The sequence below is a fragment of the Vipera berus genome (assembly GCF_964194415.1).
Source record: "Vipera berus genome assembly, chromosome: 7".
In the NCBI taxonomy this organism is placed as follows: domain Eukaryota; kingdom Metazoa; phylum Chordata; class Lepidosauria; order Squamata; family Viperidae; genus Vipera; species Vipera berus.
Genome location: NC_138209.1, coordinates 23,929,052 through 23,945,147, shown reverse-complemented (window position 1 = coordinate 23,945,147; position 16,096 = coordinate 23,929,052). Strand labels below are relative to the sequence as shown.

At 42.6% G+C, this 16,096-nt stretch overlaps 1 protein-coding gene across 1 annotated transcript in view; it reads right to left on the bottom strand.

The window, feature by feature from the left end:
• MCUB (mitochondrial calcium uniporter dominant negative subunit beta) overlaps nt 1–16,096 on the bottom strand; it is a 46,465-nt gene continuing 30,369 nt past the window's right edge. Inside the window, exons 2-8 of the mRNA XM_081332514.1 lie at nt 14,398–14,473; nt 10,193–10,363; nt 4,554–4,658; nt 3,872–4,032; nt 3,253–3,456; nt 2,065–2,181; nt 1–369 (exon numbers count right to left, since the gene is read on the bottom strand). Coding sequence (XP_081188640.1) covers nt 292–369; nt 2,065–2,181; nt 3,253–3,456; nt 3,872–4,032; nt 4,554–4,658; nt 10,193–10,363; nt 14,398–14,473 — 912 coding nt within the window. The 3' untranslated portion in view covers nt 1–291. The remainder of the gene's footprint in view (nt 370–2,064; nt 2,182–3,252; nt 3,457–3,871; nt 4,033–4,553; nt 4,659–10,192; nt 10,364–14,397; nt 14,474–16,096) is intronic.

Below are 16,096 nucleotides of genomic sequence, written 5' to 3'. Positions count from 1 at the left end.
TAAAACTAGTATCTGTTTTTATTTATCTCATTATGAAAATTACATTCAAATATAGGCATCCCAGAATAATAACCAGACTTTAAAAACATTGTTTTGTTTTATCACGAATGGATTGGCCATCCAAGATTATATGATGGTTGTTCCTTCTAAACTTGAATACTGTGGAGAATGATATATACAAAAAGTATGATTTGGGATTTTTTTAAATAAAGATTTGTACGTTCAACTTTAATATAGTGGGTCAAAATGTCCAGTTTGTGGGGAACCCAACAGGCTGAAGCTTAAACAAAATTAATGTTTGTCATTAATCTCTTGCACTGGAAGTTGTAATTGTAAGGGGTTCCTCAGTCGTTTCAAGGATTCTTCCACCTGTCAGTGTAAAAGGGGAAAAAAGTGATGAGTTTATGGTTTAAATTGTTGTAAACAGCTTCCATCAAATTCTACATTAATTATGTATTTTGCTAACAAGGACACCCTAATAACTTGAATTTACATCTCTTAAATGTGATTCAATTATACTTAGTGTCAGGACCTACCCCAAACCACGTCTTAGGAAGACAAAACTCTTGGAGCCAATTCTAGTCCAAAAAGAAATCTTTACTATGACATGCTTGGCTGTGTGAATACAAGACAGGATCTAATATTGTTCTACAAATTGAAACCTTATAAAGAGTTCCCTGTTCAACCCCTCTTCCCTAACCCCATTTGGTCAGTCCCCCATCATTTACCTCATGTCATCCCTTTCGTGGGAAAAGGATTTTTATGGTTATTGCTCTTTTCCTTACAAATTCAAAAGGAGACACAAGCCAGATGCCTCCTATCCTAACCTTGCCTTTTGTTCCCCCAGTTCAAAAAGCTTCTCTGAATCTTTGAAATGCCTAAGGCAGGCTGAATCCACATTCGTTCCTTCCTCCTCGGGAGATGGCAGAATTCATGGAATAATGTTTTAAACATACATTTATGAATATGATATAAATGGATTCTGACACTTAGCTTTTAAAATTAGGAAACTATTTTAGCTATCAGGCAGCAAAATACTCTGAAATTAACTTTTCTATACATTCTATTTTGTATCTATGGATGCTGGACCTACTTAGCCAGGATACATATCCCATAAATTATTCACTAAAGGAGAAACATGGGAAAGAATTAATTGAATTGTAATCAACTGCGAAAGTTGAATTGGGCTTGCAATTTGCAATGATTATAGATTACTTCTGCAGGATCTGGACCATAAATTTACAGAGTTATTTCAAAATATTTTAAAAAGTAAAGAAGAAAAATAACAAAAAGATTATGCAAAAGTATATTAGCATATACACTGAATGAATGTGTACACTTGAGAGAAGAGAACTTGTGTATTTATAATTATTTTGCATTAAATGTACAGTTGTTTGACAGGTCCTGACACAGGATGAATGTGCTACGTAGCATGGGATAGTATTTTCTCTGCCTGAAAAAGGTATTTTGACTACAATTATTAGCAGCTGAATTAGTCTGTGCAAGATAGACTTAACACTTTGGCTAGATTACCATTTCTATGCTTAGTGACTGATTTTTGTGAACAAATGTTATAATTGGATACTCTTCAAGCCATTCTTCATCAACTGAAATATCTGAATAAATTGGCAGGTTCAGCGTACTTTGTTTAAAATCTATCAAAGCTAACCTATTAGCTTTTGCAGGCAACAAGGATAATCTGTAAGATTTCAAATTTTCATCCCCAACACATTAATTGCAGCTACTATAACAGATGGAATTGGAAGAACTCCCACAATGTAACATGATTCCTTTCCTTTCCTCTGGAGGACTGTGAACATGCATTTAAAAACATATTTTTCAGAAGTTAAGATTAAACTGCTTTCTGTACACAAGAAAAGGGAGTAAAACTGCCAGTCGTGGTTGCAATTAATTGACTTTCAAAACATATGGAAGCTCCTTTCCATGATCTCTTGTGCATCCCATAACATGTACTCTCCTACTGTTGTTGTGAACCATCCAAAGTTGGGTGGGAAGATCATATAAATCAAATGGAGAGATAGATAGACAGATCTATGCAATTACCTCTGCCAGGTCCTCTTTTAGTTTGTTATACAGAATCATATTGAAGTTCTGGCTTTTAGCTTTGCGGTGAAAATATTGAAGGAATTGCCTGTCTCGAGCCTCTGGGTAAATATAATCCTTAATATGGCAAGGAAAACAAACAAACAAAATCAATAATCCTGAATATCAATCCACACAGGAAATCTTGCCTGGCTCACACACAGAAGTCTGCAGAATACAATATCTATTTCAAGCCCAATCTTTGTTTTAAAATGAAACAAGTGGAGCATTAACTGGATTTGTACATTTCCATTAAACCAGGTTTCAATAATGATATACTAAATAAACCAAATTTTAATAGCGCTCAACAAAGGAAGTTTGGTTATACAAAGTGTTTTGTAGCAAAGGCTATTTTGTGGGGTACCACTTCAACAATAATTCAAATACTAATCCCTCAAAATTTTAGGAAGGAGACAGGGCAAAGAGAAGCTGCCTAGAGAATGGTCAGATAAGAGACAGCAGAGCCCTCAGCTGGATAAAGAGTATTAGAAGAGGCTCAGAAGGGACCCTCCCTAGTTCATTAGCCTGTAAAGGAGACAGGATTTTTTACTTGCAGATTTGCAAGATTCTGTTAATATAGCTTTACAATAAAGTAGAATTTATCTGGTCATGTTTCCTGTCTGATCTACGTGGTAAGGCTGACATAGCCTCATATTATGATTACCACAGAAGAAATTCTTTTGAGTGATTTTTACATGAAAGGGAATGAGAGCAGTGATCCCAGGGCCTTAATTTGATGCAACCTATTTTTCTTTAAAGCATTAGTGTCCCCAGATGATTGAATAAGGGCTGATATGTCTCTGTATTATTAAAAAGACTGCTAATTAAAAAGAACTGAAGGGAATAATCACTCAATCCTGCACAGCATCCACAAGATACATAAACTGCATTACTTTGGGTAGGTGCTATATTATAATAAATAGGTTAACTTTCAGGCTTGCAGAATCTGAAGCATTTGTGTCTTTACTGATCAACTGAACTCTGAACAATTTGCAGAACTTTTGAAAGAAACCCCCTTCAACTGTGCTCTCAGAGTAAAAATTAAGGATCCTTATCATAGTACTTCAAAGTCTTGTGCATGCATGCTTCAAATTTCAGGCAGTCAGAACTGAGTTTTGTTTGTATGTATTACCTTAACAAGTTCCTTACCTGCTTAGTTAGTACAAAGTAAGCATAGAATGCCATGGCACTTCCGTAAGTGATAAAATAAGTAACAGGTTCCATAATGTCCCATGAGTAGACCCACCAGGTGAGCCAAGCCAGGGCTCCACCCTGAGTAGACATTAAGGCTAAACCAATCCATAGAAGGCGAGAAGTCTTTGCATCAATATCGGCTGCAATTCTAGCCTTCATCTAGGAACAAAAAAGTTATTTTACACTCCAAAGTGTTCAGTTATGCTCCTCTCAAATTGTATTTAGAACTGCAGTATTCAAATTCATACTCCCATATGGAATTTGGATTTCATCCAGATACATTCTAATAGTTTCTTAAGCATAAAGCTTCACATATAAATTCAGTTCTAATACCAATAGCTACTACTTTCAAGGAAGACATTTCAGAACATGACCCGTGATGTATCTTTTTGTTTTTTAGATACTCTTGGATAGTCTTCCAAGCACTGTTACAGAATATTGTTATTTTCTGTAGATCTCATATAGAAAAATACAGCTATTCAGATCTAGATTTTCATGAAATAGAACAGATTCAAGATTTAATTTGCTGATTATCAATTTCCACAGGACTGAATTTATTAAGAATTTTTCAAACCTGTTCTAAAGGGAACAGTTCTTCTTTCAAAAGTTCCATTTTTTGCATTAGCTCTTTCTCTTTTCTTGTCTGGTGCTCTTCTAAGTGAAGGGCTACAAATAACTTATGGACTGTTGATTTGATGTCGTCTATCTCTGTGGCATGCTCTTTGCTCATTTTATCTGAAAGAAGAGTGAAGCCTGAGTTATTACAATTACTATAAGAATCCTCAAAAAGCCTGCAGGGAATTTTGTCCCTTCGTATATTATGTAATTTCTCTTTCAAATAAAGTCCCCCTTTTTCCCCCCTCTGTGTTGGAAGCACCAAAGTGCTTCCCTGACAAAATGATTTTCTGGTGATACCAACATTGCCTGGGGCTCCCTACTTGGAGCTCCTTTTGTGTCCCTGTGAAGTTGCCGACTGAAGTGGTCATTTGCTTTCAAACTGCTGAGTCAGCAGGAGCTGGAGTGTGTGACAGGAGCTCATCCTGCTCTGCGGCAGCAATGGGTCTCGAACATGTGCTCTCCCATTGTCAGCCCAGACCTCGTAAGCCACAGCGCTCCTTTAGTTTTAGTTTTTCCACTAAACTTTGTGGAATTACTTCCCAAGCAGTTATACACACTTAGCTTTCACTGGATTGTAATTTTAAATCATCTGATAATCGCTAAAGATTCCATTTCAGAGTGGTCATGAAGTTATGTACCTTTCAGTGATGGATGTACACTGTATTCTGCATTATTGACAATGAGTTTAAAATCATTCATTAGCAGAACTTCCATCGATGCAGAATTTGAAATCCTGCTGCCATCTGCAGGAGAGAAAAGGCATTTCAGTCAATGTATTAAAAGGCTACCGTATTTTCTGGCGTATAAGACGACGGCGTATAAGACAACCCCCTACATTTCCTGTTAAATTATAGGGTTTGGGCTATACTCGCTGTATAAGACTACCCCTCTTCCAACGCACACCAAATAAAAATTAAAAAACATCAGATTTGATTTTAATATAGTAATTTTAATTCAAATGCTTATGACATGCAGGTACTTAGTAGGAAAACTGTCACTTATAAACATAAGGCTGTTTGTCATCAAACATGTAAACATAAAACAGTGCAAGTGGATTAAACATAATAATAATAATAATAATAATAATAATAATAATAATAATAATAATAATAATAATAATAATAATAATAATAATAATAATAAATAAGTTGGAAGGGACCTTGGAGGTCATCTAGTCCAACCCCCTGCTCAGGCAGGAAACCCTATACCATTTCAGACAAATGGCTGTCCAGTCTCTTCTTAAAAACTTCCAGTGTTGGAGCATTCACCACTTCTGGAGGCAGGTTGTTCCACTGGTTAATTGTTCTAACTGTCAGGAAGTTTCTCCTTAGTTCTAGGTTGCTTCTGTCCTTCACTAGTTTCCATCCATTGCTTCTTGTCCTGCTTTCAGGTGCTTTGGAGAATAGCTTGGCTCCCTCTTCTTTGTGGCAGCCCCTGAGATATTGGATCACTGCTATCATGTCACCCCTCACCCCTCTCTTCGTTAAACTACACATACCCAATTCCAGCAACCGTTTCCTATTTTCCTAATTCACTTTTTCACTTTTCCTAATTCACTCTAAAGCTTTCCCTGCGCAGAGCCTTAAGTAACACCAGCTGCCTGCAATTAGTGCAGGTTCGCATCCCACCAGGCTCAAGGTTGACTCAGCCTTCCATCTTTCCGAGGTAGGTAAAATGAGGACTCAGATTGTTGGGAGCAATAAGCTGACTTTGTAATAATGCTGCTTGTGGGGGTGGGTGGGTGAAAGCTCTAATAAGCAGGCATATACATAGAATGAAGGCTATTGCTAAGCACATTGATTTGTGCTTTAAATTGTAAGCCTCCCAGAATAAAGACATAAACTCCCGTTTTTTTCCCTTTAAGATGTCTCAGGTGTGTCACGTGTCACAATGTTGCAATCCGAGACCGAAAGGCTCCAGCAATTGTGAAAAGCTTTAGCCTTAAATTAAGCCTGTTTACCTACAAAGAAAACTTTCTAAAAGCCATAGACAGATTCAAGATAAGGGAAAAACTAATTACATTTGTTTAAAGGGATTAAACCTACGGACGTCAACACTTTAGACTCATTGCTAGCCTTTGTGAAACAGACTAAAATATTCCAATAACTAAAGCACACAAACCGAGCCTCTGAATTACAAAATGCTGTAAAAACTGCACAGAAATCCTTATGGTAATACAATCAAGCTGCCAGCTGATCCAGAACCAAATAAACCAACCTCCTTTCCGACATGCTCGTCTCCTGGCTTTTCATTTCATCAGCACTGATTGCATTGTCCTGGCTGGAGAAAATGAACCAGGGGACCTTTTCTTCCAACAACAGCTGCTTCTTCTTCCCTGTCTCTTTTTCCTCCTTGCCTTCTGAGCTCTCCTTCCACAGCTGCTTCTCCGTCCCCTTCTTTCCCTGTTGTCTTTTTTCCCTTTCCCGCCAAAACCATCTCCTTTTATATCCTCTCCTCCCCCTACTCTTTTTCTTCAGTTCATCTCCAGCTCTGCTGCTTCTGGAAGCGGCAATCAGCTGGAGCCCTGCTGGTTCCTGGGGCTTCTGCTGAGCCCAGACAGTTCTGCAGCTGCAGCTGCCTCTCCCTCATGCTTGGGTCGCTTCGGCTCATTCCCCTCCCCCGCTACACTTCTCTAGGATGGTCACGTACCACCTGCCATGTGCCAAAGTACCTCATATGGTACACATACCACCGGTTGAAAAGTCCTACTGTAAGTAATCTTTCCTACAGCAATCTTTCCTGGAGTAAGTGGCTTTTATGCCACCCCTATGACTAATAAAATCCATAATGTGAGCTTACATGGATAATGGCACCTATCTTCCATGACCAATAGCATTTCTGATAGTATATACATATGCATTGACTTCACAGAATAAGAGGAATGAGTTCAACTTTATATCGTTTATACTAAACCATTTTTGCTTCCCCACTCCAGGCTACTATCTACATTAGGTACATTAAGAGAGCTAACTACTTTGAAGTAAATGTCAATTCAGTAAAAGATCTGAAGTTCTGGTACTCAGAAAAACTTCACAAATCTTAGAGAATGACATTTCTACAGATGTTTTTCCTAACCCAGTCCTCTGGAAAACCCAACATTTTTCCTTATGATATAATTAAGACATAGAATTTATGGGGTTTGATTCTTGACCAGTAAAACCTGGGACTTTCAACCTGTATGCTACCTTGAAAGTTGGCTTATCCTAAAAGATTGTTAATGTTTTTTTTAAATGCTATTTAATTTAGATGTTTAATAATGCTTCTATGAAGGAATCTCAGCAGTCTGCCCTCATGGATTCCTTGCAGATACTGCAGTTAAAAGAGTTACGAAACTGAAGCCAAAGGGGAAAAAAATGCCCAACTGTATTTTACATCCATCTTGGAATGATTAACTTCAATGGATGCTACCAAATTGAAAATTGGCTAAGGGAGTGAGCCCAATAATAGGGTTTTTTTTTCAGACAGTCTTGGAAGGATAAGAAAGAAATATTTGGAAAAGCAAACAAAAACAATATATTACAGAATTTTTTTATGCATTCAGATCTTTCTTGCTTACTAGTATCATAAAAGGAATGTTGCAAATGGTTATGGACACTGAACTTCACTCAATGTTTTAAACATAGGAAACTTACAAACATAGACTAATTGTCCATCTAGACCATTTTTTAAATTATTTTTGAGTTTTTCAGTGCAAGTGACTGCCTATTAGGAGTCCTTTCCCGATCACTTGCAATTTGATCTTTTAATTGGAGATATCTGACACTGTATGTGAGACACGCATGCAAAGTAATTCATGGGTCCGCAAAATATGGAAACGGCTTGGAATAAAAGTCCCTCACTTGACATGTCGTGAATTGATGATATCCCAATGGCACAAAACTTGAATCTTCCTCCACTGGGGCTGTGGTCTGCTGGCTAGAACTGCTTTCGTGTAGAGAATGCAGCATGTGATGTCTGTAATCCAAGAACCATCAGAGTGAAATTATGGAGAAAGTTGTATTCTACTGTGATGCAAGTGGTACAGTAGTGAGTGCTCGAATCCCATCGTTCAAATGATATGAGCTGATGAATCAACACAGCATGCTTCAGACAAGTCAGTGATTCTGCTTTTAACCGAGCAGATAACGTTAGAGGTATTGCCTTTCATTCGCTGTGTGTGAATAATGGGTGCCAGTGGTCTGGAAAGTGAGATAAGAGGCTAGCCTTTTAATACAAGTCAGGGGATTGCATCAAGGGAAGCTTTTTTTTTGAAGAAGATAAGTTGCTCTGTAAAATCAGTATCCAAGCATGCACAAGACTCATCAACATGCCCCCTACCCTGGAGATCACTTTCTTGTTCAATGCAGATGAACAACAAGGGCAAGAGACATAATAGGGGGCAATTCCAAAAAGTTTAGTAAGCCTAAATACCAGCTGCTTAAAATAGGAGATTCACAGTCTCACTTTCTTCTGGCTATTTTCATTACATCCGTGCAGAAAGCACCTACCAAGGTGCTTCTGGCTCCTTTCGTGGATATTTCAGAGTTTCATCTAGAATTCACTCTACCAAGAGACTGTAATTGGTAATGATGTTTTGTTTCACCTTGGACAATACAGGCTAGCAAGCACAAAGGTTTGTTTCCCACCAATTGGTCTTAGTGCACAAATGTCAATGTGAAGTTGGTCTGCCAAATCTCTACTATCTTCAGAATCTAAATTCTCCTACAGTTTATTCAAGGACTTCTCTAAACAGACAGAATTTGATTTAGCATAGCATTTTTTTCTGCTCAAAAATGTTTTGCAGAGAATAAGTGCAGGTATGTTTTCAGCTTAGACACAGGTATCCAAAAGACACATGTCTAATGGTTTTGGATGATTAATGACTAACTGCTATTCAAGTAGCCAGTAAGTAGTTGGATAGAGTCTAAGGAGGAGCTTACACAACTGAAGAACCTATAGTACAGAAGTGTGCCTACACTGGAATTTGTCTTTTGATCTTGCACATGCCCCACCAGTGTGTGCTTAGGGAAAAAACACCTCTGCTTTATTTGAAGCACAAACAATGGAATGGAAGTATTTTGTTTCAAGCTTGGAACTTTTTGCACACTTCTATAAATGTGCACTCCACTAGAGTTAGACTTGCATCCCTAAAAATTCAATGTTAAGTGCTCTGCTTTTATATTAACTCAAGAAAGCTTTGAACAAACATAGGTAGTCCTCAACTTGCAACTATTCAGTGACCGCTTAAAGTTACAACAGTGCTGAGAAAGTGACATACAACTGGTCCTCATACTTATGACTTTGGCAGCATCCCACAGTCATGTGATTATGAACTGGGTGTTTGGTAACCAGTTTACATTTAAGATGGTTGCAGTGTCCTGGGGTTACATGATGGCCATCTGCAACCTTCACAGACAGCTTTTAGCAAGCAATACCAATGGGAAAGGAATCAGAGAAGATCACAAGTTATGGTTACGTGATGTCTTGTTCAATGATTGTACCACTTACCAAATTTTCCAGTCCATGTTGTGACTGTAAGTTGAAGACTATTCTGTACTGATTTGAAAAGTGCCTGTTCTCTGGACCGTTTGCACTTGCAAATGTGCAAATGTGTATTAGTATTTTCTGCCTGGAATTAGGACATTTGGACTCAAGTTGGGATCTTGAAGACTGAAGTCGTAGACTTTTTTTTAGCAAATCTCTATTCTATTCAACCTACAGTGGATGAAACGTGACTGAAACTATTTAAAAAGAAATAAAAACTAAATATGTGGGGGTCATGAAATATTTTAACTTTGTTTTGACAGCAAGCATTTGTCTCGTTTAATTATAAAATGAAAAATGAAACAAATTTACATCAATAATATCTGCATACGAATTCTACTTAATCTCTTCAGGATAAATTGCTAATGTTTAAATATATTTTCCTGCTTAACAAATGTTCTGGAATAAACACTATAGTAAGCGGTCTATTATTATAACTACAGCATAAGTTGAATTGTTCATCTAACATTAACCGCACATTTTCCTAACCATGAATTTTGTTCCCCCTGTAAACTTCCTTCCACTCCCTTATTCAGAGCTCCCATTTATTTCATGCATCCCCTTTTTTCCCCTGGTGATGAGCCAGTGAAAGGATGAAAAATTGAAAGAAAGTGAAGCAGCAACAGTGAGAGTTGAAGCAGATACAGACTTGGGATTTAAAGAATGTAACCTTGGCAGATTTTAATAAGGTGTTTGCAATACCTGGGAAAAGTTGGAAAAAACTTGATTTTCAAAGTGATACCAGCATTAGTACCTGCTGTGAAGACTTCTACCTTTTCAATTGCATTATCTTCTTTCTTTATGTCCTGTAAGAAGGTGCCCACAGTTGTTAGCATTGGCTTGATGGTAAACTGGCAACGTTCTTTTCTTGACGGTAATGTAAGTGTTATCACAGGCAGACCATATTTATAATGAATGGTTACTTCTGCAAAAATACAAAAGAAGGGAAAAGGTATGTGTGTATGTATGGGGTATACACTTGCATATATACAAACACTCCTGTTCAGTACAGTATAAGCAGGTTTTTTTTAAAAAAAAAGGTAGTTAAAGTTTGAAGTATATTTTGCGAAAATTATGAAATTCAGCATATATTCCTCTGTGCCATTGATAAATTATCTATGAGCTCTTCAGTGAAAGAGTACCGTATATACGTGAGAATAAGCCGAATTTTTCAGCCCACTTTTTGGGCTGAAAAATCCACTTCGGCTTATACTCCAGTGAACAACAAAAAAAAAGAACTTACCGAGGACTTGCGCGCGGCCGAGCTACTTTGCCTGACGCTGCTGGGGTCGCGTCTCGGCCGGGGCCTTGCAGGATCCGGCCCGGGCGCCTCTGCTCGCCCTCAGCAGCACCTGGCCCGGAATCACATGCGAAACAAGCCCGGCAGAGGAGCCGGAGCGGCGAGCAAAGACGCCCGCCCGGATCCTGCAAGGCCCCGGCCGAGACGCGCCCCCAGCAACGGAGCCGCTCCGGCTCCTCTGCCGGGCTTGTTTTGCATGTGAGCTACTTTGCCTGACGCTGAGAAGACCCGTTTGGGCACTCGGGTTGGTGTCAGTCTCCGCAGGCCCTTCTCGTTTCCAGGAACGTCAAGCGCGCTTGGCTCCCCACCCCCACGGCAGGGCAGGGCAGGGCAGGGCAGGGCAGGGCAGAGACTTGCTCGCCCTTCTGACGGCCCTGAAGAGAAACGAAGGGCTTGCAAACTCCCCGCGAGAAGCTGGGCGAAGTGCGCGGCTGGGCGAGTGTGTGCCTGCGCGCGTATTTACGAAAGAAACGCTCCGAGAGTTCTTCTTTCTCCGCCCCCTTGGGGGGAACTCTAGCTCGGGCTCGCTCGCGCGCAATTCTCTCTCTCTCTCTCTCTCCCCGCTGTGGCGATGGTGGGGCGCCAAGGTAACCTGAGAACGCGGCAGGGAAGAGCCATATTTAACTACCCTGTTCCCTGCTTTCCGTGTGGCAGACCCGTATGTGCCAGCTCTCGGGTCTCTGGGGACTGGCGGCTGATTAGGCTGGGCCTTCGGCCGTCCGCAGCTGAGGCGGCGGTGGCGGCGGCGGAATCTGATGCCGAGGCAGCGGGAAAGAGTTTCTCAAAAGCCCCGAGGGCTCCCGAGGAAGGCATTGGGGAGGAGGAGCTTTGCACCTTGGAGACACGATGGAGCCGCTGTGACGGTTACTCCAGAGAGAGTTGCACGAAGCCAAGGTGTCTCTCTTCCTCCTCCTCACCGTTTCCTTTGCTTTTCTTCGTGCTTTTTATTCCTCTGCGGAACTCTGCTGCTGGATTTTTCAACAACTGCTGTAGCCGCGCTTCTCTTCTCGGCTCCGAAAATAGGGATTTCTACTCTCTTCTTGGTCACTTTGCTGGGATAAAATGCCATTTCTGGCTCTGGGTGTGTAAATTGAGAGGCAATCTGGATATAAATTCTAACTAGCACCCGAACTTGAAGTCATTAGAGATGCGTCAGGCAAAGTAGCTCACATGCAAAGAAGCCCGGCAGAGGAGCACGCCGCTCCGGCTCCTCTGCCAAGAAGAGAGTAGAAATCCCTACTCTGCCCTGCCCTGCCCTGCCGTGGGGGTGGGGAGCCAAGCGCGCTTGACATTCCTGGAAACAAGAAGGGCCTGCGGAGACTGACACCAACCCGAGTGCCCAAGCGGGTCTTCTCAGCGTCAGGCAAAGTAGCTCACATGCAAAACAAGCCCGGCAGAGGAGCCGGAGCGGCTCCGTTGCTGGGGGCGCGTCTCGGCCGGGGCCTTGCAGGATCCGGGCGGGCGTCTTTGCTCGCCGCTCCGGCTCCTTTGCCGGGCTTGTTTCGCATGTGTTTCCGGGCCAGGTGCTGCTGAGGGCGAGCAGAGGCGCCCAGGCCGGATCCTGCAAGGCCCCGGCCGAGACGCGACCCCAGCAGCGTCAGGCAAAGTAGCTCACATGCAAAACAAGCCCGGCAGAGGAGCCGGAGCAGCTCCGCTGCTGGGGGCGCGTCTCGCCCGGGGCCTTGCAGGATCCGGGCGGGCGTCTTTGCTCGCCGCTCCGGCTCCTCTGCCGGGCTTGTTTCGCATGTGATTCCGGGCCAGGTGCTGCTGAGGGCGAGCAGAGGCGCCCGGGCCGGATCCTGCAAGGCCCCGGCCGAGACCCGACCCCAGCAGCGTCAGGCAAAGTAGCTCACATGCAAAACAAGCCCAGCAGAGGAGCCGGAGCAGCTCCGCTGCTGGGGGCGCGTCTCGCCCGGGCCTTGCAGGATCTGGGCCGGGCGCCTCTGCTCGCCGCTCCGGCTCCTCTGCCGGGCTTGTTTCGCATGTGATTCCGGGCCAGGTGCTGCTGAGGGCGAGCAGAGGCGCCTGGGTCGGATCCTGCAAGGCCCCGGCCGAGACGCGACCCCAGCAGCGTCAGGCAAAGTAGCTCACATGCAAAACAAGCCCGGCAGAGGAGCCGGAGCAGCTCCGCTGCTGGGGGCGCGTCTCGGCTGGGCCTTGCAGGATCTGGGCCGGGCGCCTCTGCTCGCCGCTCCGGCTCCTCTGCCGGGCTTGTTTTGCATGTGATTCCGGGCCAGGTGCTGCTGAGGGCGAGCAGAGGCGCCCGGGCCGGATCCTGCAAGGCCCCGGCCGAGACGCGACCCCAGCAGCGTCAGGCAAAGTAGCTCACATGCAAAACAAGCCCAGCAGAGGAGCCGGAGCAGCTCCGCTGCTGGGGGCGCGTCTCGGCCGGGCCTTGCAGGATCTGGGCCGGGCGCCTCTGCTCGCCGCTCCGGCTCCTCTGCCGGGCTTGTTTCGCATGTGATTCCGGGCCAGGTGCTGCTGAGGGCGAGCAGAGGCGCCCGGGCCGGATCCTGCAAGGCCCCGGCCGAGACGCAACCCCAGCAGCGTCAGGCAAAGTAGCTCACATGCAAAACAAGCCCGGCAGAGGAGCCGGAGCAGCTCCGCTGCTGGGGGCGCGTCTCGGCCGGGCCTTGCAGGATCTGGGCCGGGCGCCTCTGCTCGCCGCTCCGGCTCCTCTGCCAGGCTTGTTTCGCGTGCGAGCTACTTTGCCGGCCGCTGCTGAGGGAAGATCTCTGGAGAGGAGCATAAGGTGAGCTGCTGCATTTCCCAGCCTCGGCTTATACTCGAGTCACTAACTTTTTCCATTTTTTGGGGGGTAAAATTAGGGGTCTCGGCTTATATTCGAGTCGGCTTATACTCAAGTATATACGGTGATATTCAATAATTTAAAGACTCAAACTGAGCTCAGTCTCTGCTGACCATATGATGCATTGTGTAGTTTTCTTGGCAACAATATGGAAATATTTTGCTAGTGCTTTGTTTCACAATAATTTTTCAACTTCCTAGTCTATCTTACCGCCTGGTAGCCTTCCATCCAAGTACTAAACAAATCTGACTTTTAGCTTGACTTTCTTTTGGCTAAGTGTTGCCATGTGACATGGATGTAGGCACTAGAAATGACATCATTCTGGAAGCATATAGATGTAAATAGATCTAATTATGAGGGTATGGAACATGAATGTTAAAGCTGTATACCATAGTGCTTGCAGGAAAAAGGTATCTGTGGATGGATAGGAGACTGAATTTTATCCTAGTTAGAATTTATGTTGGAGTTAGGCCTTTATGCTAGGGTATAATGGACTCTAAACAGAGCTAGGATTTAAAGGAGGCAGAACCTGCCAGACATTAAACTATTAGTCTCAAGGCAGTATTAGTTTTTTCCACACAAGCTTACAAACCTCCAATTTCAGCACCCATAAACTATTCATTTTAGTCAAGAGATATTCATACCTGTGTATAAAAAGGGATAAGCCTCTCATGAAAGAAGGAGGGTACAAGAAAGTTATTCCAGAAAGCAGTGAATATTTCAGAGCCAACATAAACTCTGCAGGATTCAAACTGCCTAAAATAAAACAGGAATATGTGGGGATACGCACCTTGAAATTGATACTATAGGGATATTTGAAATGAAGATAGCAATTACTTAGAAACCATACCATCAGGTGGCACTAAAGTGCTATAGAGGGCTCTTCTGTGGTGCCTCAAATTTCCAGTTCCTCTCACACACAGCATCTGGCAAAGAAGAGTGATTCAGATATCATTGTGTTCAACTGAATTCTTTCCCAATCATTCTGAAGACCAGACATCTATTGAAATCCCCATTTTATAGCTAGGTTTCATTAAAGAAAGGGGGTTGTTGTGTTGTTTTGGTAATCAGCCATGCTACAAGATAAAAGTCAAACTTCTTGTGCCACATTAACTCATTAAATTATAAATATTTCTGAAAAGTAATAGAAAACATTCTAGGAAGTGATGTGCAAAATATCACATTAAATTAACACAGGCAACACAGATCTTATTTAGCAACAAAGAGGATTTAAGGTCATAAACAAAGGCAGCCAGTATAAACTCTGATGAAAGCAATGATAAAATGTGCATTATGTCAGAACAAATTTTTCTCCATTATTCTATGCTGTCAAATAGGATATGGGTATTCCTCACTTAGCAACAGTTCAAAATTACAACAGACCTCCCCAGAGCTATTTACAACCCGGTTCTGAAGTTGCAACAGCTGTACCTCCTGCAGTTATGTGATTGCATTTTGGGGACTTGGCAACTGACTCACTGCATGGTGACACAGTGGTTAGAATGCAGAATTGCAGGCTACAGGCTACTATGGCAGTTCGAGTTTCCTCAAGGTTGACACAGCCTTCCATCTTTCCGAGGTTGGTAAAATGAAGACCCAGACTGTTGGGGGCAATAGGCTGACATTTGTAAACCACTTAGAGAGGGATGTAAAGCACTGTGAAGCAGTATATAAGTCTACATGCTATTTATGAAAATGGTCATATGATTGCAATTTTCAGCATTTTTTGCTGGTTTCTCGCATTTGTTTCCAGTTTCTGGGGTGGGGGGGAAACCTCCATTGAAGGAAACAGGTTCATTTAACAAACATGTTGTATAGTGTAAGCCAGGAGTCCTCAACCCCTGGTCCGTGGACCAGTACCAGGCCGCAGCATGCCAGCCACCGGGCCGCACAAACAAGGAAAGCCCCATCCGAAGGTAGCACATAAAAACATGCCCCCTCCGGTCCGCAGAAAACCCTGTCTCCATGTAACTGGTCCCAGGTGCCCCAAAGGTTGGGGACCTCTGGTGTAAGTCAGAACCACTGAATAAAAGATAAAATCAGGCATGGTCACATGGTGATCTGTTTAATGCCTGCCATGACTTATGACCAAAATTCCAGGCTCAATTACTGTCTTAAGTCTAGCACTATTGTACATGATGTACAGCAAATTTTAGACATTACAAAAAAAAATTATCAAGGCCTACCTATGAAAAAATTACTTTTCAAGTTGGCTCATTATAACAGTATTGGATTTCAGGGACAATGCTCAAAAGGCCAATGAGAGTTGTAGCCCAACACATCTTGAGTGACTAAGGTAGGAAAGACTGATGAATGCCTGGAATATTCAAATTAATCAAGTAAAAATCTGAAATAACCTTCTGGAAAACCGTACTAGAACAGAAGCTCCATATTCTCAGATAACTAAATTTTTCACAGAAAGGTGTTTGGAAGGAACTCATTTTGAGTGTAAGGAGCCAGATGAGTTGAATTCCCTAAGTAATTTTTCTTCTCACTGAATGTATAGTCACAGCATCATAGGGTTGGAAAGAATCTCAAAGGTCATCTAG